This window comes from Rhinolophus ferrumequinum, chromosome 23, assembly GCF_004115265.2.
Source record: "Rhinolophus ferrumequinum isolate MPI-CBG mRhiFer1 chromosome 23, mRhiFer1_v1.p, whole genome shotgun sequence".
NCBI classification, from domain to species: domain Eukaryota; kingdom Metazoa; phylum Chordata; class Mammalia; order Chiroptera; family Rhinolophidae; genus Rhinolophus; species Rhinolophus ferrumequinum.
Window position 1 is genome coordinate 40,302,428 of NC_046306.1, and position 27,501 is coordinate 40,329,928.

The 27,501-nt window shown below is 41.1% G+C and overlaps 1 protein-coding gene across 5 annotated transcripts in view; it reads left to right on the top strand.

Annotated features, from left to right (window-relative positions):
* The window catches only part of CFAP61 (cilia and flagella associated protein 61), a 336,449-nt gene that overhangs the window by 139,381 nt on the left and 169,567 nt on the right, over nucleotides 1–27,501 (top strand). For all 5 annotated transcript variants that reach the window (XM_033094245.1, XM_033094247.1, XM_033094246.1 and 2 more), the window contains 2 exons: nucleotides 10,713–10,919; nucleotides 13,809–13,943. In XM_033094245.1, coding sequence (XP_032950136.1) covers nucleotides 10,713–10,919; nucleotides 13,809–13,943 — 342 coding nt within the window. The remainder of the gene's footprint in view (nucleotides 1–10,712; nucleotides 10,920–13,808; nucleotides 13,944–27,501) is intronic.

Consider the following 27,501-nt stretch of genomic DNA (forward strand, 5'->3'; position numbering starts at 1 on the left):
AAAGAATAGACTCCAGCTCGTGATGGGAGTGTGCAAGTTCCTTCTGCAGAAGAGCATGTGGGATGAGAGATACTGTCATGACCATCTTTGGAAAATAGAATCTGCCACACCTTCTTTTAAAAATATTTATACCTTATTTCCTTTTCCAACTTTATTGTATGTTTAGAACAACATTGAATAGTAGTGTTTATAATAGGTACTTTTTTGGGGGTTCTGGTTTTAATGGGAATGATTCTATACGTATTTTCCCCCATTTAGAGTAATATTTGCTAGATATTGGGAGATATCCTTTATCAAATTAAGGTAGTTCTCTCCTATTTCTAGTTTACTAAAAGTTTTTATTATGAATGAGTGTTGAATTTTATCAAATGTGTTTTTGGCATTTATTGAGATGCTTACGTGGCTTTGTTCCTTTAATATATTCAAACTATCCTCATTCTTGAATTCATCTCTCTTTTGATTCATACATCTTTGAGTATTTCTTTTAGAGAGGGTGGTAGGTAGTAGTGTCTCTGAGTCCATACATATACAGAAATTTCCATTTTGTCCTCACTTGAATACTCACTTGAATGTGTATACAATTCTTATTCAAATTATTTATCAGAATGTTGACATTTTTACTCTTGTTGTCTTCTAGTGACCAGGGTCACTGATAAAATATAATTTGATGTAAATAAATGTATATTTGTTTGCTTTCTCTCTTAAGAATTCGTTTTTTGCTTTTTATCCCTGAAATTTTGAAAATTTACCAAGAAGTATCTTATGCCTCTTTTGAGCTTGGGAATATCTTTCTTCTATGATTTTATTAATTGTTTCTTCCCTTTCATTTTTCTCTCTTCTTTTCCTCTTGAATTCCTTTTTAAATAGCTACTGGAACTTTTGAATTGGTCATTCACTGTCTCTTAGCTTTCTTCTCATATTTTTTAATCTCTAATACTTTTTTCTAGGAGATTTCCTTAAATTTTGTCTTCTGGATCCCTAATCAGTCTTCAGCCATGTCTATTCTATTATCCAGGCATGCTATTGGGATTTTAATTACAGGGTCCGTATATTTAACTTCCAAGTCTCTTCCTTGTTCCTTTTTGTAGCAGCATGATGTTATGTTATATTGAAAATCCTTTTTGGTATGTCTGAGGACACTAATAGATTTTTTTTTCTTTAATTCTCTTCTGTTCCCTGAATAACCTCTGTTTTCTCTGGAGTAAGTTGTATGTTTCTCTATTCTGGTCTTTTACATTTGTTGGTTTTCCTTAAAAGTCTGTTTCTGTCAGGAATAACAGATTAGATTACCAGTATGGCTGTCTGGCCTGGGTATCCTGACAGTTGTGCATATCTGCTCTCCACTGCATTTCTCCAGTCACTGGGAAGGCTGCCCACCCCCCTGACTGATTGGGAGGGGCATCAGTCAACTGGCTTCCTCTTGTGGTGCTTGAAGGTAGTACTGGCAGGCAGGGACTGTCGAGTGGCCCAAGGTAGGAAGGTTTAAATAGTGGGAGAGAAGTTCAGTACACTTCCTTCTAAGGTAACACTGCCTTACTCTTTTGTTCCCCCATCACTCTCCTCATTATTATTATTTTTAATTTATTGGGGTGACAATTGTCAGTAAAATTACATAGATTTCAGGTGTACAATTCTGTATCACATCATCTATAAATTACATTGTGTGTTCACCACCCAGAGTCAGTTCTCCTTCCATCACCATATATTCGATCCCCCTTACCCTCATCTCCCACCCCCCAACCCCCTTACCCTCTGGTAACCACTAAATTACCTTCCCCAGATTAATTTTCAAAACCCCGTGGCCATCTTGTGGTTACTGATTGTTTTCTAATCCCCTCACCTTCCCCCTTACCCCACCCCCCCCGCCCATCTAGCAACCCTCAGTTTTTCCTCTTTGTCTCCAAAACTGTTTCTGATTAGTTCATTCACTTATTCTTTTCTTTAGATTCTGCATATAAGTGAGATCATATGGTACTTATCTTTCTCTGTCTGACTTATTTCACTTAACATAATGTTCTCTAGGTCCATCCATGTTGTTGCAAATGGTAAGATTTCTTTCTTCTTTATGGCTGCGTAATACTCCATTGTATAAATGTACCACAGTTTCTTAATCCAGTCATCTACCGATGGGCATTTCAGTTGTTTCCATGTCTTGGCTATTGTGTATAGTGCTGCAATAAACATAGGAGTGCATAAAGATTTTTGAATTGGAGTTTTGGATTTCTCCAGATAGATACCTAGGAGTGGAATTACTGGATCATAGGGTAGTTCCATTTTCAGATTTTTGAGATACCTCCATACTGTTTTCCATAGTGGCTGCACCAATCTGCAATCCCACCACAGTGCACAAGCGTTCCCTTTTCTCCACATCCACGCCAGCACTTGTTGTTTGTTGATTTATTGATGACAGCCATTTTGATTGGGGTGAGGTGGTATCTCATTGTGGTTTTTATTTGCATTTCTCTGATGGTTAGTGAGGTTGAGCATTTCTTCATATGTCTGTTTGCCATCTGTATGTCCTTTTTAAAAAAATGTCTCTTCAAGTCCTCTGCCCATTTTTTAATTGGGTTGTTTGTTTTTTTGGAGTTGAGTTGAGTGAGTTTTTTATAGATTTGTGATATTAATCCCTTATCAGATATATCATTGGCAAATATCTTTTCCCATTCAGTAGGATCCCTTTTTGTTTTATTGATGGTTTCCTTTTCTGTGAAAAATCTTTTTAGTTTGATGTAATCCCACATGTTTATTTTTTCTCTTACTTCCCTCACGCAAGGGGATATACCAGTAAAAATCTTACTCCGGGTAATGTCTGTGAAGTTTCTTCCTATATTTTCTTCTAGGTATTTTATGGTTTCAGATCTTACATTTAAGTCTTTAAGCCATTTTGAATTTATTTTTGTATATGGTGTAAGGAGGTGGTCCAGCTTCATTTTTTTGCATGTGTCTGTCCAGGTTTCCCAGAACCATTTATTGAATAGACTGTCTTTACCCCATCGTACATTCTTGCTTCCATTGTCGTAGATTAAATGGCCATATAGGCATGGATTTATTTCTGGACTCTCTATTCTGTTCCATTGATCTATGTGTCTGTTTTTATGCCAGTACCATGCTGTTTTGATTACTGTAGCCTTGTAGTATAATTTGAAGTCAGGTATTGTTGTACCTCCCACTTTGTTCTTATTTCTCAAGATTGCTGAGGCTATACAGATTCTTTTATGGTCCCATATAAATTTTAGGATTATATGTTCTATTTCTGTGAAAAACGTCGTTGGTAGTTTGATAGGAATTGCGTTGAATATGTATATCGCCTTAGGCAGTATGGATATTTTACCTATATTAATTCTTCCTATCCATGAACATGACATGTGTTTCCATCTATTTATATCTTTATTCCTTTCTTCAGTGTCTTATAATTTTCTGAGTACAGATCTTTTACTTCTTTGGTTAAATTTATTCCCAGGTATTTTATAGTCTTTGGAGCAATTGTAAATGGGATTGTTTTTTTTAATTTCTCCTTCTCATGTTTTATTATTGGTATATACAAATGCAACTGATTTCTGAATATTAATTTTGTGTCCTGCTACCTTACTAAATTCATCTATCAGCTCTAATAGCTTCTTGGTGGAGTCTTTAGGGTTCTCTATATATAGTATCATATCATCTGCATATAATGATAATTTTACTTCCTCCTTACCAATTTGGATGCCTTTTATTTCTTTTTCTTGTCTGATTGCTCTGGCTAGAACTTCCAGCACTATGTTGAATAGAAGCAGAGATAGTGGGCAACCTTGCCTTGTTCCTGATCTTAGGGGGAATGGTTTTAGCTTTTCCCCATTGAGTATGATGTTAGCTGTGGATTTGTCATACATGGCCTTTATTATGTTGAGATATGATCCCTCTATTTCCACTTTCTTAAGGGTTTTTATCATAAATGGCTGCTGGATTTTATCAAATGCTTTTTCTGCATCTATTGATATGGTCATGTGATTTTTATTTTTCATTTTGTTAATGTGGTGTATCACATTAATTGATTTGCGGATGTTGAACCACCCTTGCATACCAGGGATGAATCCCACTTGATCATGGTGTATGATCTTTTTAATGTATTGCTGAATTCTGTTCGCTAATATTTTGTTGAGGATTTTTGCATCTATGTTCATTAGAGATATCGACCTGTAGTTTTCTTTTTTTGTGGTGTCTTTGTCTGATTTGGGGATCAGGGTGATAGTGGCCTCATAAAAAGTGTTTGGGAGCCTTCCCTCCTTCTGGATTTTTTGGAAGAGCTTGAGTAGAATAGGTGATAATTCTTTTTTGAACGTTTTGTAAAATTCACCTGTAAAGCCATCTGGTCCAGGGCTTTTGTTTGTTGGGAGATTGTTGATTACTGATTCAATTTCCCTGGTGGTAATCAGACTATTCAGGTTTTCTGTTTCTTCTTGAGTTAGCCTTGGAAGGTTGTACGCCTCTAGAAAATTGTCCATTTCTTCCAGATTGTCAAATTTGTTGGCATATAGTTGCTCATAGTAATTTCTTAAAACTTTTTGTATTTCTCCGGTGTCTGTTGTCACTTCTCCTCTTTCATTTCTGATTTTATTAATTTGGGTCCCCTCTCTCTTTTTTTTTAATGAGTCTGGCTAAAGGTTTGTCGATTTTGTTTATCTTCTCTAAGAACCAACTCTTGGATTCATTGATCTTTTGTATTGTTTTTCTGGTTTCTATTTCATTTATTTCTGCTCTGATCTTTATTATCTCCTTCCTTGTGCTCCCTTTGGGCTTATTTTGCTGTTCTTTTTCCAGATCCCTTAAGTGTGAAGATAAACTGTTGATTAGTGATGTTTCTTGTTTCTTTAGGTAGGCCTGCAAAACTATGAATTTCCCCCTTAGGACTGCTTCGCGGCATCCCATAGATTTTGGGTCATCGTGTTTTCATTTTCGTTTGTCTCGAGATATCTTTTGATTTCTTCCTTGATCTCCTGCTTGACCCATTCATTATTTAGTAATAAGTTATTCAGCCTCCATGAATTGGTGTGTCTTCCCATTTTTTTCCTGTAGTTCATTTCTAATTTCATAGTATTGTGATCAGAGAAGACAATTGGTGTGATTTCAATTTTCTTAAATTTATCAAGACTTGTTTTGTGGCCTAACATGTGGTCTATCTTGGAAAATGTTCCATGTGCGTTTGAGAAAAACGTGTATTTTGCAGCATTGTGGTGAAATGTTCTGAAAATATCGATTAAATCCAAGTGGTCCAATGTATCATTTAAGGCTGTTGTTTCCATATTGATTTTCTGTCTGGAAGACCTGTCCCTTGTTGTCAGAGGTGTGTTGAAGTCCCCTACTATGATAGTCTTACTGTTGATCTCTGTCTTTATGTCAGTCAGTACCTGCTTTATATATTTAGGTGCTCCTATGTTGGGTGCATAGATGTTTACTAGGGTTATGTCCTCTTGTTGGATCGATCCCTTTATTATTATATAGTGCCCATCTTTATCTTTTAATATGTTCTTCATTTTAAAGTCTATTATGTCAGATATAAGTATTGCAACTCCAGCTTTTTTCTCATTTCCATTTGAATGAAATATCGTACTCCAACCCTTCACTTTCAGCCTGTGTGTGTCTTTTGTTCTGAGGTGAGTCTCTTGTATACAGCATATACAAGGGTCTTGCTTTCTTATCCAGTCAGCCACCCTGTGTCTCTTGATTGGAGCATTTAATCCGTTTACATTTAAAGTGATTATTGATAGGTACATAGTTATTGCCATTTTTAAATTTGTGGTTAGGTTGTTTTGATTTTTCTTCTATTTACAGAAGTCCTTTTAGTATTTCTTGCAATGCTGGCTTGGTGGTAATAAATTCCTTTAGCTTAATTTTTTCTGGAAAGCTCTTTATCTCTCCATCAATTTTAAATGATAGCCTTGCTGGATAAAGCAATCTAGGTTGTAGGCCTTTGTTTTCCATCACTTTGAGTATCTCCTGCCACTCCCTCCTGGCCTTCAATGTTTCTTTAGAAAAGTCATTTGATAGTCTTATAGGAGTTCCCTTGTATGTAACCCTCTGTCTTTCTCTTGCTGCTTTTAGGGTTCTCTCTTTGTCTTTCAGCTTTGCCATTTTAACTATAATGTGTCTTGGTGTGGACCTGTTTGGGTTTATCCTGGTTGGAACTCTCTGCACTTCCTGGGCTTGTATGTTGGTTTCCTTCATCAGGTTGGGGAAGTTTTCGGACATTATTACTTCAAATATGTTCTCAATCCCTTGCTTCCTCTCTTCACCTTCTGGTATTCCTATGATGCGCATGTTGTTGCACTTGATGTTATCCCAGAGGTCTCTTAAGCCATCCTCATTGTTTCTTATTCTTTTTTCTTTCTGTTGTTCCGTTTGGGTGATCTCTGCTACCTTGTCTTCTAAGTCGCTGATTCGATCCTCTGCTTCATCTAACCTGCTGTTAATTCCTTCAAGTGAGTTCTTAATTTCAGTAATTGTGTTCTTTAGTTCTAACTGGTTGTTCGTTATGATTTCTACATCCTTCTTTATGTCTTCTCTAAGCTCCTTAAACATTCTTATCACCAGTGTTCTGAACTCTGTCTCTGAAAGGTTGGTTACCTCTGCTTCATTTGGGTCCAGTTGTGGAGGTTTCTTCTGTTCTTTTATTTGGGACGTGTATCTTTGTTTCCCCATTCTGGCTGACTCTCTGTGTTTGCTTTGAGGTATTAGGTAGATCCCTTAGAGTTCTTAGTTCTTGCTAGGTTATCTTATGTAGTATGTGTCCTTTATATTTGACTTGCACTACTTCGTTCTTTTCCTCTGCGTGTGCTCCAAAGGTGACTCTTGTGTTGTGTATGTTGTCCTGTTCAAGAAGATCTTTAGTTGCTTTTTGCTTGTGAGTAGGTGGGGTTAACTCCTAGGCTGACTTGTTGTGAGACTTGGCTCTGCCCACTGCAGGGCGTTCTGCTGCATGAGGGTTGACCAGTTAAATGTGGTTTGGCCTCTATGGGCTCTAGTGCCTGCAGAGAATTCCCTCTGGGTGTGTGACTTGTAGGTCAAACCCAGTAGTACTCTGGTTTGGTCTGGAGTTGGCCTCTGGATATGTTGAATCTTGTGCCTCTTAAGCTGGGCCCTGGTAGGGCAGTTTCAGAACAAAGCAAATCACCAAGCACAACAACAACAAAAACAACAAAGAAAAAAATCAAATACATTCACATGTAAAAACACCCGATAACTCCCACTCGACACAGGAAAAGATATCAAAGATATAAAGATAAAGATAAAGCAAAACAAAACAAAACAAAGCAAAACAAAAAGCAGCACCAGTCTTGGCTTAAGCCCACCAAGTAATGTCCAGGTTGTCCTCTGCTGTACCAAAGAGCCCCCTGCTTATTGCGCAGGCAGAGCCGGTCACCTGGTGCCCAGAGTGACTTTGGGACTGTAGATTTAAATTCGTGGGATGAGGGGTCTGGATGATAGTTTTTACAAAGTCAGTGCAGTTTCTGCCCTTGCCTGCACATATGCACACTGAGAGTAGCACCACCAGCCCCGTGTCCAGTACTCCTGATCTTAGGGCACTTCTTCAGTGTATGTGTGTATGGGGGAATGCGGGCAGGAGATTTCTGAGCTGCTGAATGCCCAGAGCTGCGTCTGCTGCTTACTGCTGATCTCTGGGAGTGTCTCGGCAGTAGCACTTGCCCCGCCCTAGATAGGCCAGAAAGGGTGGGGGCTGGGGATGGAGGAGTCTCTTCTCTCCTAGCCCAGCCAAAATCACACTCTTCCCAGCCTCTTCCCTAGGTCAGGGCTGCCTGTCAGGCTTCCCAGAGCCTGAGCACTACTATGGCTCCTCTGTAATCTGACACTACTCCTCAGTTCAGGGGCCAGTTTAAGTCTCTGGAAGGGTGGGGATAGGATTGGAAGAGCGGAGGGGAGGGGCCCAGGTATGGAGTGTATGTTCTTTGTCCACCCCAGGGCCCACTAGCCGCCCTCCCGGCGGGAGAAATCAGCCGTGGGACGCAGGGAAAGGGCCCACCTCCTGGTCCCTGTGCTCTCCCTTCCGCCCTGGGATCCCGTGCGTGCCCGGAACTGCAGGTGCCACCGCGGTTTTGCCACTGCCACTGCTGCCGCCGCTGCCGGCAGAGACCCCGCGGGCCCACGCATTTTCACTCCGCTCCCTTCCTTCCTTCCTTCCCCTGCTCGCCCAATTAACACACCTTCAAGTAATCCTTCCACGAGTCTCTTAGCTGTTCTGTGTGATGAGCAAAGAGTTCTTTGATGGGTTATAGGTCCCGTTTGTAATAAGATCCGGAGGAGAACTCAGAAAGTGCACCCCGCTGCCGCCATTCCTATGACGTCCTCTCTCCTCATTATTTTAAAAATAATTTTTTGTTTAATTTTAAAGGTTTTGGGATGGGAGAAAAATTAGATGCACGTGGCCCATCTGCTGTTTTGTGCTAGTAACCTCTATTGGCTCTGTTTTTCAGTGATTTCTCAGCCCTACACTTGTTACTCATTTTATTTTATAATGAGAAATGCCTACTTGGTAATTAAATAAAAATCTTAGAGTGTAATGGCAGTATAGGGTCAATGCAGATGGAAAGCTCAGACATTGCCAGAATTACCCTCGGGCCCCAAACCTAGTTTCCTCTGTGCTTTGTGGCAGAAGCTGGAAAGACAAGCAACCTGGAGGGGCTTCGACACAGACTTCACAGTTTTCCTGAATTTTCTACTGCGAGCCTGTCCTTGCCTGTTCTTGTGAAAGCAAGTTCATTGCATTTTCCAATTCCTCTTCTTTTTTTTTTTTCCTTTCAATTTTTTTATTGGGGAATGTTGGGGAACAGTGTGTTTCTCCAGGGCCCATCAGTTCCTAAGTCATTGTCCTTCAATTGTTGTCCTTCAATCTAGTTGTGGAGGGCGCAGCTCAGCGCCAAGTCCAGTCGCCATTTTCAAACCTTTAGTTTCAGGAGGTGCAGCCCACCATCCCATGCAGGAATTGAACCGGCAAGCTTGTTGTTGAGAGCTTGCGCTCTAACCAACCAAGCCATTTGGCTGCCCCTCCAGAAGCCCAGTGACAGCTCATTGTCTTCAATCCCATTGTGGAGGGCACAGCTCACTGGGCCATGTGGGAATCAAACCGGCAACCCTGTTGTTCAGAGCTTGCACTTTAACAAACTGAGCCATCCGGCCACTCCCATCCAATTCCTCTTCTTGAAAGTGTGCTTTTAGGACAATTTTACTGTGGAAAATGCAAAGAAATATAAGTAGGTGCTTTCCAATCTGCATATGGTTTGATTTTCCCTGTATATCAAGTGTATTTATTGCTTCTGTCATTAGAGAGTCACACTCTGGTTTTCACGCCCACCTCCACAGTGTGCACTGCTGCAAAGTGAAGCAGGACAAGCTGAACCAGTGCACAGTTAGCATGGATGAGCCCCTGGTTCCCTCCCTTGCAGTATGGGGTGATCAGGACAAGGCCCACAGAAGCAGGAGTTTTACAAGTAAACATTCACCAGTCCTTTGAATTACCTTCCACAGTGTAAACATGTTATACAGTCATATGAACATAACAACGGTTGGTCAATGATGGGCTGCATATACAACGGTGGTTCCCACCGCTATAATTCCAAGATTATACTGGAGCTGAAAAATTCCTATTGCCCTGTTCTAATGTCATAGCATAGTGCGTTACTCACGTGTTGGTGGGGATGCTGGTATAAACTTGCCAGTCATGTAAAACTAGAGCACATACGATCATGTACAGTACATAATACTTGGTAATGATAATAAATGACTATGTTACTGGTATACGTATTTACTATCTTATACTTTTTGTTATTTTAGAGTCTTTCTACTTATAAAAAAATGTTTGCTATAAAATTGTATGCCATGTTATGTTGGCAGCAGCTATGTACATCTCATTTTTTACTGCATTTCTTGATTGCATCTTTTTCTCTTGTGCTTGATTTAATCTCATGTTGTTTTGTACAGTAACATGCTGTACAGGCTTGTAGCCTAGGGCTATACCATACAGCCTAAGTGTGCAGTAGACTATACCATCTAGGTTTGCGTAAGTGCTCCCTGTGACGTTCGCAGAATGACGACAAAATCACCAACTGATGTATTTCTCCGAATGTTTGCCTAACGACTTGTTTCTCAGAATGTATCCCAGTCGTGAAGCAGTGCATACTGTACTTCAAAGGGATAAAAAGTTCAAGGAATGCCTGTGGATGAGGCCCAGCCTCACAGTTTTATTGTAGGCCAACCCAGCCACATGTGCCAATCAAAGTGTGGGACTTGTGAGATGGCTCATTTCCACAGTAATAGGTGAATAGACAATAGTAACGAATCCAGAGAATGCTGGTGGGTATCTGTCCTGCTCCGGAAATTTGCACGCGCTCAGTCAGTCCTGCTGACCAGCTCATGCTCCCCTTGCCCAACAGCAGTGAAGAGCTGCTGTCCTGTTGCCTGGCCACTAGCAGAGATTCAAGGCTCTCTGGAAAGAACAAATTCCAAAGCTATTTAGCCATCCTCCAGAGACAAGCCATCAGAACAGGTGACTTTCAAAAAATGTAATTTTTAATTTAAAAAAATTTAACAATGAAGATGAGGCTGTAAATCACAGCAGAGAAAAACACATGTTATTATTGTACCTAAAGTGATTTAAAAGGTTTTATTACACAATGCCATTAGTTTAAAATATCTAAGATGTCCTTTACCTGCCCCTTTTTTAGGATGTAGAATACATTCGGTCCCATTACAACATTGAAGATTTCATCTACTTCAATCACCACCAGCGTGAAGAACACGGGCACTTGTATCACTTTGCCCTGAACCCCATTTTTCGGCACTACGCCAGGTTTTTTCTGAAGGAGATCCTCCGTTTGGGCTATAAGTCCTGTCTCTACTACCCTATTTATCCAGAGTCCAGGGAAAGCAAGGTAAAAAAATGTTGTAGTTCACTTTTCCAGCAGATCAGCATTCACAGTTTCATGGGCGTTGTGTGCCGTATTCTATTCCTTACTCACTCATGCATTTTGATTGTTACGTGGCTCTCAATTCCAAATGGCCATATTGAGTTTGACCCTTACACTACAGTGAAAATCTAGACGGTTTTGAATTTCTGAAGCAATCCCAACCAATATAAATAGTCAAACAATTTGTTGACTTTTCCATATTGAAAAAACAGAGGTTGAAAACTATGCAAAAATGCTCTAAGGGACATGAAAATCAAATTATTTTGTATGGTGCATTAGTGAAATGCCAAAATGATCCCATCATGTTCTTCAAGCAAAGAACATTTTAGCGATGAACCCATAGAATAAATCAGTTCAATCTTAGAATGTTGGTGTGCTATCACGGCATTTCAAATAAGCACTATAACTACCCCCATAAAAGGGATGGATGAAAAGGGGAGATTTCTGATACTGATGTAACTTTATGTAGCAAATACCTATGTAACTGCATGATACTTGTCCTACTTGTGTAGAGTAATACTTTGGTAATGAACACATATCTAATGTGTATACACTATGTTTATTTGCACGCACAGATAGCAATCTATCTCGCCTGTCATTTATCCTGCTTCAGTCTTCTTCATGGCACTTTTCACGAGCTAAAATTTTATGTTTTTGAAGGCAGAGGTGCTTGTCGGCTTGTCTGTCTGTTCAAAGCTGTATCCCAATGCCTAGAAGTATCACTCATATGCACACATGCGCGCGCACACACACACACACACACACACACACACACACACACACACACTCATATTCATTGTACTGGTGTTCCACAGGCAAGAGCTTCTTCAAGTTGGATTCCCAAAGTATTGTGTCCTGCAAGTCGGTCCCGCCATCACTGACAGCATTGGTCCTCAATTTGATGTAGACTTGAGGAGTGATGATATTCAACCACTAGCGTAGGTACAAGTTGTCCCATCAGATCCCATTCATGACTGAAAACTTTCTCATGCTCTTCCTAGGGTCTGATGTCACATTTCTTCTTAGTTACCACAAGTGAGCTAAGTAGATTTTTTAAATGATTATTTAGTAAACTTAAAAACAATCTAAATTATATTAGTACATTCACATAACAGTAATTTTACTAATGTATGTTATGTAACAAAAGCCTTTTGGAGAAGTGCAGAGGGAATAGGAAAGAAAGAAGAAAAAGCATGGGAAAGATTTTTAGCAAGATAAAGGGTATGCTTTAGTGATGATTTTTTTCTATCAAAATGCAGTGTTATACCAATGTGAATGCCCTAGATTTGCACTTAATGAGATGGGAATGTAACAATTTTGCTGGAAAATTCTGGTCCTGCACAATTTCTTTTTACTGTGTGTTTGGCCAGTTGCCAATTTGATGACCTTCAGGATGTGATATTAAAGTCTTAGCTTTTATTCATGATGTTGCCTGCATTTGCCAATCTGATCTTTTACATCCATAATAAAAATAGTGTCTTGGACATTGCATTGAATGTTCATATGTTTACCTCAATGGCATAGAATTTGGAATGTATTATATAATGTACTACTTTACATAGGATGTAGAAACATATTTGGAAACAGATTTCCTCAGTCTGCACTTCCAGGTGATTCACACCTATACATTTAAACAAGTGTAAGTAGCAGTACCAAATAATTTAGGTAAGAATTTCCAAATTCTGTTATAAATCCCCAGTCGACTGTAATAGAAGTTTTGGCTTACATTATGAAGATGGTTTTTCTCCACGTCCTCTTATCAGAACATGTATTGAGAGATCTTCCAGGCATAAAAACAGAGCTCTCTGGCTAGGAACTCCTGGGTTCTATTTTTCAGTGTGTAAAATCAGAGTGTCAAGTTCAATGGTGAAGGATTTTCGAAATCCCTTTCAGAAGCTTTAGAAATGCCCAAGGGCTGTTTTTAGAAGAACAAATAAGTTACGTGTAAACCATTTTATTGATTAAACACATCTACAGTTCAGGTTTACTTTCTTTGCTTTCCAACTTAAATACAGTAAATATATCTTTAAAAATGTTGGCTTCACACTTTAACTCTTGAAGTTTAAATGGTTGAAATACAGAGTTAATTTCACCAAAACCTCTAAGATTTCATAAATAACGAGAGATGCCTAAATATGAATGAATAAAGATCACCATGTTCAGTTTTCTCTGCCAAGTTTTGAACATTGGGTAAAATTAATATTTAAAGCATTCTCCTAAAACCAGATTTATTATAGTTCATTTCAGTAAGCATAAATCTAACTCATAATTTAGTATTAAGTCAAAATAATATGATCCAATTCCCCCAGTCGACCCCCACTTTCTAGTTCCGTCTTTTTGTTTTAAAGCACTTATTTTATCAACAGAGGGCCAGTGGAAGTAGCTGTGAATTTCACAAACAGAAGGATTTTTACATCTGTGTTCAGTTGACCTCAAATGACATTTTTATCTATGTGCCTTCTTAAAGCAACTTGTGCCAAACACGCAAAGGTTAACAGGACACAGATAACACAGCTTAATGGGGTCAAATCAAGCTGATTCATGATCACTATGGAGAAGAATATCCTCTTGGGGAAAATACTTGTACTGAAAAATCCCATAAACCAAACCACTTGTTTATCTGTCATTCCCACAGAGATAGTAATGTAATTACTCTCGTAATTATCTTCATTAGTGTCAGGCATTATCTACAATTCATTCCTCTGCTCGAAGAGTATGTTTGTTTATTTGCTGAGTTTTTTCCCCTCTCCGATTTGGCTTAGTTCAGAATTTTGTATTTGCAGAGCCGCATTCAGGCATCTGTGCTGCGACACTGACATTTTCTCCCCTAAAACAGAGATTGCTGTCTTGCAGTTCCAGAGCTCCTACGCCCACTCCCTGACATCCGCCCTTCATTACTTGGTTCCCGTGCGACCACGACGACAGATTGTCTATCCTCTGGAAAAGCTTGGCATCAACGCTCCATCAAAGGCGGTCTCCAAGGCTCCGGTGGGTAGCCCGGCGGCAGCAGGCAGGAGGCGTGGTGCCAGCTCATGCGGGTGTGGCAGATGGGGTGGCAGCACTGTCTTCTCGGGAGCAGGCTGCTTCTTAATTACAGGGAGCCTGGCGCTCGTGCCCTTACAGGGGTGCCCTGAGGAGGCTCCGCTGCAGCCCTTTACTTCAGGTGGTTATTTCCCAGTAAGCCTAAAACAGGAGGCTCAGGATCCTTCAGGTGACAGACCCCAGGGACCCCATAGAGAAGCCTTCGCATGCTGCTGTGTCTCAGGGCAGGTGGCCTGGAGCAAACCTCTCAGCATATTTCTGTCTTCTTTCCCCTGCTCAAAAGCAGATTTCCCCTTTCCATCATGTTTTGCTTTCAAGGCAAAGTGGTCACTTACGATTGGGACAAAGCTAACGGAGAAAATTGAACTGGCTGCTTTTAAGATGTCTGGGTCTGAGTCCTAAGCTGGGTTTGTTAACTCCTGTGGGAAATCAGGATGACTAACAAGCACATATTTGCTGCCCTGGTGGCAGGGGCTTTGACCTTAAAGTGAATGGCAGTAGTAAGTAGTAAATAGTAGTAAGTGGTAAGAGTAGCTCTTACTACCAGAACAGGAAAGGGGACAGAAATAAAACCTAGATTACGCTTTAAATGGAAGTGTACGCATACATGTAATGTATATGTACACACAGCTGTGTTCAGTAATTTAACTGGAAAACATGATTTTATCAGGTTGACTTGCATGTAGGCTTGTAGTGTTTGAATAATAACTTCCACTTAAATAAGTTTAAAAAAATCCCTCAGTGAGCTGACAGTGGTCCACGTGAGAGAAAAAGAGGAACATGGAAAGTTTAAACTCTCCAAACATTTAGCCAAGAAGTTGCTCATCAGAGCTAGATATGGTGCTCAAATAAACAACTTGTGACAAGCTCAGCACTGCAGGAAGTGCATCACTGCACTGCCCCCACCGCCCACTTCACACACGGGTGGGGGGGAAGGGGTGGAGTGGGCTGAGGGGAGGCTCCAAGGAGAGCCCATCCTAGAGGCAGCTGCTGACTGAAACCAGGGCTGCTTTCAGCCCTACATTTACCTACATATTTGTAAAATAAAAAATCAATTTACATTTATTTTCTGACGAGTTCTAAATTTATATTTGAGTAGAAACTAAAAACAAATAGCAATGTTTCCTCCCTCCCATCTCTTTACTGTGGAAAATGTCAGGTATATGCAAAAGTAGAGAGAATCATACAAAGCAGGGCTTTTCATTCTGTCTATGCTGAGGGACCTTGTCTTTTAATATACACCCCATCATAGATTAATAGTTTTATAAAAAGTGAATTCCTAAAATAAAATGAGATAAAAAAAGACAAAATTCAAGTCCAGTTATTTTATTATTAGATTTAACAGACAGAATTACTCTGTCCAATTGGTACAAAAACTTCTGAATTCTCTCAGTCTCCATACTTCCATCTTCACAGACCAGTAACAGTTTGCAGATGAGTACTGGTATCGGACCGTCTGCTGAGTAGTGCTGAAATTTCCATATACTTGGCACTCACCTTCAACAAGTTTCAACTGTTGACCAGTGTTTTGTCTTCTACACCCCCACACACTCGCCCTTCCTGCTTTATCATTTTGAAGCAATCCCCACATACATCTCATTTCACCCGGGGTCATAGGCATGTTCTCAGGTAGCTGGGCCACAACACTGCAGCTCACACTCTGTCTACTCTGGAGATAAGAGTGCCCAAGCACATCTGGAGGATCTTTGCAATGACCACCAGGTGGTCTGTCTGTAAGTGGAGATCCTGGGGAAGGACTCCTTTGGAATGAGCTAAGACCCATATGTTTGGTGCAAAGAGAGCATTGGGGTCAGGGACAGTGGCTTCAGACATGTCTGTCACTGAAACACAGCTTATATCGAGGCATGCTGATCCCAGGAGAAGGGGCTGCAGGTACATGGATGCAGCTTCTGGGTCAGATCAGGGTAAGGATGAGAGATTCTGCCCCTTTGCAGCCACTGTTGAGATGTCTTCAGATAGGGATAAACCATACAACTGGGCCTGTAGAAGCCCTCCCATGTCAGGGACAGCCTGTGGCTCCGGGGCCTTCAGCCAGTCCTCTAGTGGCATGAGTGGTGGGGTTGGGGGAAAGGGGCAGGCAGGGCAAGGAGTACAGAGCTGCCTCATGGATATCAAGAGCACTGGTTTTCTGAAAACCAGGTCCCTCCCCCAACCCCCACCCCATCAACCCCCACCTCCCAGAAATCTCCCCAGTCTGAAGACTTTGAGGTGAGCTGGAGCTCCAGATGGGGTGAAAACCAGAGAAAACATTTTGTTTCATTGAAAACAATCTTAATATTACTTCCCAGGTTGGTATGAGTTGAAATCATTGCTTCCATTTAATAACCTTTTCCATGGTCATTTGTGTCGGAGGACTGTGTCCCCCCCAGAGCGCCAGCTTATTGCAGGACATAGCAGAGGATGGATTGTTTAAATCCCTGGCCTAGGAAGACAATTTCTTACCCACTGGGTGGAGCCTATGCTGGGTACCTCTTTTGTTGTCCTGTGTTGTTCGTTGTATTGATGAATTCTGATTTTTTTTGAGAAGCACTTTTACTGATACTTGTTTTACTCATTCTTGAGAAGGTTTTAGTAAAGATTTTGGTTTAGTAAACAAGAGTTAGAAATTTCAGAAATCTTGAATGTTTGATCAAAGGATTATCAAGAGCATAATGTACATTGATAGGCCTGGATGTTCAAAAGTTAAAGTGCTACATGATATGATTTAAAAGTTTTCTTTTTAACATTTTAGGCGATTTAATGTTATCTGAGACAAAATAAGCCAAATAGAAATTTTTTAGGAGGAGAATTTGTATAGAGTCCTTAAGTACATTGATTTCTTAGCTGAGCTAATAGTGTTGTAGTCATTGAACTAAGTGAGGTTGAGCGATTGTCATACAAAATGGAAATGAGTTCCATTTTATATTTCCCCTTTAAATTTTATATTCCCTGCTCTCCCAGTGCATGGAGCTTTATAATGTGCCCCAGCTCCCTCTCCATGTCTGCACAGTTCTCTCGCTGGGTACTGGCTTTTCATACCTTTTATCCTATTTAAGCCATCTCAGAGTGACCGTTCATTCCCCCGCTTTCACCTAGGAAGACAGTCTTCAAGGAAACAGATCACTCCAGGCATGAGTAATGGGATAGAAAGCGTTTCATCTCGGTGGGTTGCCAATTTGAATCTGGCACAAGCCAGCAGTGATTGAAATTCATCACCACATGGCAGGGAAATATATTCCCTCTCTACCCCAAGGCCCTGGTTATTTCTGCCTGGTTGGGATGATAAGTGTCCCTGCCACAATACCTTCCCTATCGTTTCTATTAACTGACAGCCTGCCCCATAGCAGGTTCTAAGAACGGGCTGGAAAACATGTCAGTGATTTTCATCACACATTACAAAGGTAGATTCCAAAGATTCATCATAATATCTCCCCGTGGGCTCGACCAGTATAGATTCATGGACAAGAGACGGGGCTTTTTTTCTGACCATGACCATAACCCCATGGGATGGTCCTGGGAGAGTTGTTTCTTAACTTGAATGGGGCTTCTTGGCCTGTGCATTTACATTCTGAGAATTATTCTGATGGGAATATTTTACTAAATATATCAGCCTGGCCCTCTTGCATGAGACCTATGATCCAGGGAAACTCAAAATTTGGCTGAATGAATTGAAAGGCCATATTAATTAAAGACTATGGAGCAAGTTGACCCACACTTATTTTGGGGTTGTTCCATGTGCAAGCTTGCTTTCTTTCCTTCCTGTCCCCCCACAGGGGATGATTGTTATATGGTCCCTGCCCTCAAGGAGCTTATAGTCTAGTGTCAGTGTTACTGTAGGACTGTTCATGTAGTTAAACCAGGGGTGGGAGATGGCTGGCCCTGCCCACAGCCTCAGAGCCAGGCTCAGGGGGAGTAGCCGCACTGAGGATAGACCTGTTCTGCAGAATCTTTCGGAAGAAACTGTGTTTGGTCCGAGGCACTGTTTTCTTTCTAACACTGGGATTTTAAATTATTCTTACTTGTGATATTGAACGCCAGGAAATCTGCTTTGATCTTAAGCAGCTCCCACCCTTGCTTCAGTATCAGCTGATGCTCCCCGTCATCTACTTCCATCACTTTCACTCTTAGTTTGGTTTTAGTATTTATAGAATTATAGTGTGAAGTTATCGCTCTCTTTTTTTTTTTCAAATTTTTTTGGGGACCAAATCAATCCACTATTTTCCAGACAACAGAATCATTTTAGGAATCATACTTTCAGAACTATCAATGCCTCTTGTCATTTTTTTATGAATGTTTATTTGTGATGATCTGTTTAAATCTCCACTAATGAATTCTTTGAGATCTCCATTTTCCCTTTCTCCTTTTCTACGAAGCAAAATGACAGTTAATCTAACTCTCCCTCCTCAGAGCTAAGTGCTGGCCCCCTTGTTTCTGGTATGTGATCTCTCAAGAAGATGTCACTCACTGGCATTCAGTTACCCTTTGAATTGCCCCCTTTCGGTTCGGCTGTTCTTCCCCAGTCCAGCTATAATTACCATCTGATGAACTGTTACTGGATACTGTTTCACTTGTACATCTGCTGTCCTAGGAAATTGCATTATTCTCCAAGCACCTGGTAGATTTTCCCCGAGCTTAATTGTTTCCCAACTCCTTCCTTAAACTTGGAAACTTTCTCTGTTGGTGGTTAGACTTCCCTTGGTTGTACTTGTGGTTGGGTCACGTGTATGTGTGCGCACGTGCATGTGTGTGTTTAAATTAGCCCTTTAGTATCTCCTTGGTGGAAGTTTCTAAAAATGCAAACCCATATTTTTCAGCATCATATATGCACTGATCATTATTAATGTGGCCATAGTGATATTTCCTTAAAATGAAATGAACCCACTTTAAATCACTGCCATGAGGCAAGTTTGTGTTTTTAAGACACTTGTCAGCCATTTACACTACCTATGGGAAATACATTTTCTCCTATTTATGATGAACCCTTTTCTCTGACATCCTTAGAGTCATTTACAAAAATTCCTTCATGAGCTCTTGTTTCGTCTCCAAAGAATACACGTTCTATGATCATTTCTTTACAATTCTCTGAAGACTATCTAGCTCAGTATTATACATAGTATATTTGTTTACATCAGAATGACTCATAAATCGTGGTTTCTTCTCATTATTATCATAATTCCTCTCTTCTAGAAAGGTTACAGAGTAATAAACAACAACTACTCCTACTAATATGTATTTCGCTCTTGCTAAAGTCTTCTCATGAATTATCTCATTTAATCCTCATGTCAACATTTTAAATAGTTACTGATACTATCATCCTCAATGTACATAAAGAAAACAGGCTTGCAAAAAGGAGAGTAAATGACTTGTGCAAAGGCTAATTCAGTGACTGAGCCTCAAACCTAGGCAACTGAATGCCAAAACTTGTACCTTCAACCAATATATATATTATATATCACACATATATAATATATACATGTATATACAATATATACATATATAATATATATTTTATTATATAGACTATATATATATATAGTTTTATCTAAGTCTTATATAGACTATATATATATATATATATATATATATATATATATATATATATACACATATATAGTCTTATCTAAAAAATTAAACTACTGATATCATGACTTATTGTAGGAAAAGCAAGCCACAGAAAAGGAAGATGGCTTGACACAGACCTTTTGGAATCTCCCAGATCTTTGGCACCTGGAACTTCACCAAAAGGTGACCCACAGATAATTGGTTTTCCTCCAGAGCAGTTTGGATTTTCCTCGCGGCTGAGTCAGTCACTCTTGGGTTTGGTCTGGTGCCACCTTGACCCTGGCTGGGCTTGGCTGGGAAGGAGCAGGCATATGGGTCCAGGTTGGTGTGCTCAGGTCAGCTTTTGGACACCAGCTTATCCAGCTTGTCTGTACTTCTTTCTCTGTTGCATCAGCTTGTTGTTACAAACCTTTCAAAATTATAATAGTAGCTGCTGGGAAAGGAGGAAAAAAATTAGGATCCCATATGTAGGTTCTACTTAAATTTCTCAGGATTCAGTTCCATGTTGCATGTGGTTTCATGGTGTTAGAAAGTAAATGCCCAGGATGCGTGACTGAAGGTTTACTTGGGAGGTGAAGGGTGGACAGGATGTACACTAATGGTATGATCAACAAGGCCTGGACGTTGTTTAGAAATTGGGCTGCAAAAGAGTGGCTAAGTGAGGTGTTTAGGGTGTGCTGAGAGAAGAAATTGTGAAAAATAAAGTTATTTCTTAACATTTCCATATCATCAAAAATCAACCCTACATCTTGTCCTCATTTTCTAGAATAGATATTGTAAGAAAATATCTCTCCTTTCCTCTCTCCCACCCACCCTCCTTTCTCTAGTAGCTTTATTGACATATAAATCATATATCATAAAATTAACCCATTTAAATAGTACAATATATTGGGTTTTTAAAAATATATTCAGAGCTGGACTACCGTCACCACTATCTAATTTCAGAACATTTTTGTTATCCAAAAAAGAAATCCATTAGCAGTCACTCCCTATAGGCTCCCTCCCACCACCTCCCCAGCCGAGGCAATTACTAATTTACTTTCTGTTTCTATGAATTTGCCTCTTCTGGACATTTTGTATAAGTGGAATTATACAATATGTTGTATTTTGTGACTGGTTTCTTTCACTTAGCATGTTTTCAAGTTTCACCCATTTTGTAATCTGTATCAGTACTTGATTCCTTTTTATTGTTGAATGATCTTCTATCGTATGGATATACTACATTTTATCGGTTGGTAGACATTTTACTTGTCTCCACTATTTGGCTGCTATGAATAATGTTGCTGTGAACATTCATGCACAAGTTTTTATGTGGACGTATATTTTCATTTCTCTTGGGGATGTACATAAGAGTAGAATTTATGGATCCTATGGTAACTTTATGTTTAACTCTAGAAGAAGTGCCAAACTGTTTTTCCAAAGTGGCTGTACTGTTTTGCATTCTTTCATTCTTAGATCTGATCCAGCATTCCTGCTAGTAAGTGGTGAAGTGATGGTTAACGGAAGGCTGTGGATGAGCAGTACACCTAATTGTACTTTTAATTTCAGGAGGGGCACTTTCCCACCTCTCAGAGGGCTTCATACACATATCTGACAGTACACCACTAAAAAAGCTTCAGTTCTTTTAAAAGCAGAGATTTTTCTAAAATAAAACCTCCCTTCTTCTTATCTTTCCTGCATCAGCCTCCCTTGGGCCTACTCGGACATTTAGGAGGGATCTGGCAACAAAGAAAACACCCATCTAAACCATGGGAGTGAAATGGAGGACTTTCTGGGTTTTTAAGCCACCAGCATGTCTGCCCTTTGTTTCAGTCGACATTTAGTAGTGTTCTCATTCTTAAAAAGAGCTGCCACAGCTCCCAACAGGAAAAACAAAAAAGGTCCTGAGGCCGTTCTGGACGCTGATCTGATCCAGTTCTTGCACAACCCAGTAGGAGGAAAAAAAAATGCTTTCTGTTCCCTGCAGAGCCAGGGTAATGAATGCCACAGAGGTCCAGAAGTGCCTCCGGATACATCAGCTGCCTGCTGCAGTGCTTGGGACTGCTCAGCCAAGCAAGGCTCCTGAGTGGACCTGAGCTCCAGGCAGGAACTGGCCTTCACAGCTAAGTGGCTTCTGCAGGCTCAGCCTTCAGGGAGGAAAGGCCTGGATGGCAGCTCCAATAGGAGCCTTTGTTTGCTTTGTGTATTTTAAAGTAGCTGGGGATATAAAATGACAAAGGGAACAATTAGAGCTGCAGATGCTGACTAGGGAAGTTACATCTTTTCCCCTTGATTAAAAAAGAAATATGTCGTTACAAAAGCAGTATGTATTTATGGTAGACATTTTAGGAAAAAAAAGAGAGAGAGAGAAAGAAAAATCCATAAAGCCTGCAATCCATTATCTATAGATTACCTAGTTAATGTTTTGGTGTTTTTATAACTAGATTAATTTTTTGTGGAAAAAAAATATATACACTTTAATATGAGATCATATGTATATAGTATTTTGAAACATTCTTTTTCACTTAATACAGTTGTCCGTTGGTATCCAGGGGGGATTGTTTCCAGGACCCGTGCAGGTACCCAAATCCACAGATGCTCAAGTCCCTTATATAAAATGGTGTAATGTTTGCATATTACTTACGCACACCCCCTTATCTGCATTACTTATAATACTTAATACAATGTAAATGCTATGAAAATAGTTGTATTATTTAGGGGAAAAGACAAGAAAAATATCTGTACCTGTTCAGTACAGACGCCACCATCATATCTATATAGTACAAGTCAGCAACAATGCAACTTTCTTTCTCCCGAATATTCTCCCTCTGACGTTGGTTGAATCCTGAGATAAAAAACCTGGGGATACAAAGGGTTAAGTGTATGTTGCGAATATTCTTGCGTGTTACTAAGTATTCTAAAATGTCATTTTCATAGTTGCAGTTGCCCTTTGACAAATCCGTAAGGTTTGATCAATCTCTAACCCTGGAAGAGTACTTCCTCTGCGCCAGGTGCTGTGTTTTGTGCCTGCTTGGATTATCTTGCTGCATTTGCGCAGGAATTTGTGTGTCATTTTCTACATTTTACAGTGGGGGAAACTGAGGTTAGGAGAGGTTCAGTTATGTAACTAAACATTAAGCCAGCAGGACGTGTGGGAATAATCATGAAGCCTCTTGATTTGTGACTCACATCACCCTGTAAATATGTTCACTGTGCCTGGCCGGGTTTTCCCCAGCATCTGAATGGAAAGTGGGCAAGTCCCGTGACTTTACTGGTTAATTTTAGGTAAAGTTATGTGGGTCACTGCAAATCACAAAACATGGTTTTAATTCCACAAAATTCAACATTTTATATAATAATCGAACCACAATTTTCATGCAAAGATTAGAGTCCCCCACCCCCTGCTGTAGCCTACTGTTTATAGGAAGCCTGCAGGGGGGAAAGGAGGACTGGGGAGGCATCTTCTCTCTTTCTAACTCACCGTGTCCCCCAGTAATATAGCATCTATGTAGCTTATTTAGACTTTTTTTTTTTTTTTTTAAAAAGGCTGTTAGTGTCTTATTGTTTAGCTATATTTCTGCTCCTTCTGAAATTGGGGCCGAGGTGGGGAGGAATCGCTGGGGAAGCAGGCAAGTCTGTACTTGACTGCTACTCTCATAAGGTGGCCCCTGCTCTGTTGGCTGGACTCCCCTTCTCATGGCATGTGCTTGGAGTTCCTTCAGTGGTTCCTGTCCCTGGGGCCTCTCCTGTAACTCAGTCACACATATGTCTTAGCAGCCTGCGTCTTACTTGCCCCTCAAGGTGGCCCTGCAGAAAGATCCAATGATAAAAGCTCACATCTCTGTGAGTCAGCGGACCACCTTCCCTTCAGCCCACGCAGCAGCTGCTGGCCTGCCCATCGTGTCCTTTAGATTTCTCAGTCAGGAATCACTCACCAGTGCACTGTGTCTGCTAACTGTGGGAACCTGTGAACGTAGACACGGCAGCCACCTGTGTGAAGGCAGGTGAAGACAGCCACCACCTCTCCTCTTATGGTGGAGTGACTTGCGACAGTTCGCACTGAGGAAATCGCCAGAAAAATCCTCTGTTATATCCATTCTTCTAACCCTTTTGTATCTTCATTGTGAACGAGGGCTTAAAAAGTCATTTAACCTGTGCTTGCCCCCCTGCTTCGACAGTTTTTACAAGAGGAACTTCTTTGGAATGTAGCATCCATTTGTCTTCTTGTCTCCGGTGGCCTATGTGACATCAACTTGCCCAGGGCCGTACAACTGCTGGGCTGAGGCCCTAGGACTGCAGTAGTCTGACCCAGATCCCAAGATTCTACCTCTGTTGTTTGTAGCCAATTCCCTAATGTCAGTCATTTAAAAGTTTATCCCAATTTTTATCACTGTGAACAATGCTACGATGTTCATCTTTATTATTTTTGAGCATATTTATGATTTCCATTCAATAAAGTCCTAAAATAGTTTTGCTATGTGAAAGGTAAAGCTACTATCTCTTTAATCAAAAAGCATAAAGTTTTAGAAATTTAAATGGAGCACTTGTGACTCTCAGCATTAGAAAGACGATTTCTCTGTGCAGTGTTCCTGTATCTGAGTAAGCCATCAGCATGTATAGAACCCCCCTTTTTTACTGCGAGATATAGATTCTTTTTAAAGACATCTTTTTTTTTTTTTTTCAATTGGGGAGTATTGGGGAACAGCGTGTTTTTCCAGGGCCCATCAGCTCCAAGTCGTTGTCCTTCAATCTAGTTGTGGAGGGCGCAGCTCAGCTCTACGTCCAGTTACCTTTTTCTTTTTTTTTTTTTCTTCAGTCACCGTTTTCAATCTTTAGTTACAGGAGGTGCAGCCCACCATCCCACGTGGGAATTGAACCGGCAACCTTGTTGAGAGCTCGCGTTCTAACCAACTGAGCCATCCAGCCACCCCTCCGGAAGCTCAGCGGCAGCTCGTTGTCTTCAGTCTAGTTGTGGAGGGCGCAGCTCACTGGCCCAAGTGGGAATCGCACTGGCAACCGTGTTGTTCAGAGTTTGCGCTCTAAACAACTGAGCCATCCGGCTGCCCCCAATACAAATTTTTAAGACAGGTAGTCAGATGTCCAAAATGGCACTCTTCTATTTTCCCATTTTCCTCTAACTCAGCTAAATCTCCATTCCACTTGGTGAGATAATAAGTGACCTCCATCAATTCCAGGTAAATTTAACCATTTAAAGTTTATATAGAGTCCATTCATTTAGGAATTTTCCCTCTTTGAATTTTCGGGGTGGGGAAGACATCAGAGTTCTCAGCACTCGTGGAGGACCATGGCATCATGGAGGGCAGGGAGGGCTGGTGCTGGCGCTGGCGCTGTCCCCACAGGCATCCTTTGGGTGTCAGAACTTCAGCTTGTCCTCCGCCATCCCTTACTTTGGCATCCAAGTCCCCAGTCAGCCCTCAGAGCTTGCAGTGGGGACATTCCATCTCCTTCAGTGGAAGGCTGTCTCTCCCTTTCCTTTCCTCCCTCCCTTTTATACCACTCTGCACTTTGGGAAGCTCGTGACCTGACTCGTTTTCTTTCTTGCCGTGGCACCACCCTCAGCCATCTCTGCCCTTCTAAGGAGAGGTGCCAGAGGATCTCTGTGAGGCACAGTCCTCCATACTCCCACATTCTCCAGAACATTTGGGGGTGGGTTTTTTGGTAGTTTTTGGAGGTTTTTATGGTAGTTTATGTATTTAACCAAAAGGAGCCATGCTTCCAGGGAGCCAGTCTCAGGCAGCACTTTCTGGTCACCATAGTGAAGCCCTGCTGGCCAAAACTGCCCCCACTATCACGACTGTTCACTGCCCTTTCCCTCCACTTTTTATGGCCTTAACCAGGGGAAAGGAGAAGCCTGTAGTCCATTTATCTCTCTGACTTTTTTTCCTCCTTCCGGTCTTGGAACAACAGACTATGCTATCACCATGTGTTTTTCTGAAATCTGTCATTTGAGGCATCAACTCTGACTTTTGGTACTCAACAACCTTGCAACCTGCTCTCTGCCTTGAAACAAAAAAGCAGAGAAGTGACCCACTTGTTCTCCTGTAGCATGTCTGCCCAATGGCTCCTGTCCCCTCACTGATACCTGAGAGGGCAGGAGGGGTCAGGAGTCAACAGAGACTGGACAGGAATGAAATACATCTGTTAATATGAAATAGTACCGCACGACAATGATGGTAGTGATATACGAGACTGGGACCAAGAAGGCCGCTTGTGGGGCTGGCCCACTCCCTCGAGAACGTGGAGGAATGATAAAAACATGACTCCCCCCATTACAAAGTGGTTTTATACCAATAAATGCGTATGTCATAAAGTGTTATAAGTCTAACTCTCAGGACTCTGCGTGAAAGCTTTTAGATGTTAATTCTAGTTTCAAAAAGTAGAATATGCTTTCTTAGAAGATGTGAAAGATGAGAGAAAAAAGCCCCCAAGAACTGGTAGATTTTACAATCAAATTGAGCTCAGGTGGATTAAAAATTCCACAATTTAGTAATTTTCATAAAGCCATGTGAGTTTAGTTACTATCATTATTTGCACACTCACCAAATCTGAAGGGAAACGGCATTTGTGTTTATCAAGGGCAAAGGGTCAAATGGGCCTTGGAAAGTGGAAGCGTGGCCTTCTGTCCTCCATGCCAGCTTGGCTGAGGAAGGGGTTTGCCCTCCCCTCTTTGCATTGCCCGCCTTAGAGAGGCAGCGTGGAGCTCTCAGTCCTCAGCCCTCAAGCTGCTGCACTCTGAGGTCAAACCTCTTTAAGAAAGTCTAAAAACCTTTACCTCAAGACCGTTAAACTTTGTCAAGATCATTGATGTCATGCTAGCCATAGTAACCAACTTAATAAGCAAGAAGAAAACAAAAAGGATGACTGAAAAACAGGAGAAAAAAAAGAATAAATAAGATATGGAAATAGCATGGGAGCCATAGAGGTTTTTTATTGCTACTTGTTTGAGATGATCAAACATGACTCGAGTGCAGTGCAGGCAGGCCTGAGCCATTCGGCAGTTGACGCCACTGTAATAAACATGAATTACATGCTACGGCACTGCTCCTACTTCTTGCACTCGACAATCATGTCCCAGTTTTGTTTGTTTTGTGTTTTTAATATAATTCAGTGGGTTGAAATTATCACCATGGTAGTTGTTGTAATTGAGGTTTTTATGGTAGTTTATGTATTTAACCAAAAGGAGCCATGCTTCCAGGGAGCCAGTCTCAGGCAGCACTTTCTGGTCACCATAGTGAAGCCCTGCTGGCCAAAACTGCCCCCACTATCACGACTGTTCACTGATCCTCAGTGTGGTGCCTCCACGAAACCACAGGTGATCGCTGATCTAAGAAATTGAACTGGGTATTATCTAACATAAGTTGCAATTTGTGAGCAGGTCACAAAGATGGGTTGATAGTGTCCCGTAGAATTATGTATAATTGAAAACTATTTTAATTCATTTACTAGACAAACCCGCACACTGGGTCTTAGGTCACTCTGTGTTGGCAGGGCCATGGCTAGTGACCCCTCAAATGATGTGACTTCTAACAGCTCACCACTCCCTGCATGTCACCAATAGAGAGAGACGGACACACAGACAGATATGCAACTGAGTGATTCCAATTTACTTCAAAGGCTAAGCAAATGCAAGAGGCTGAAGGAGTTCGAGCAGCTGGGCTCCACTGCACACTCACTGCCCTGCCCATGCCCTTGACTCTGCATACCTGTTGTCTGTTCAGCTGGAGGCACCTGTCTCTCTCCCTCATGGGATGTTTCCGCCATCTCCCCCTCCCTGTGTTCTGCTCTGTGGGAGCTGTTTGCTCTGGAGGATGCTGTCTGCGGCCCAAGGACCTTTGACCCCACTGAGGACACCACGCTGAGAGCCAGGTTCCCTTGAGTGCAAAGAGAGACAGAACATGAGTGACCTGGCTTCTCTCTCCCAGCTGGCCCATCCTCTGGGGAC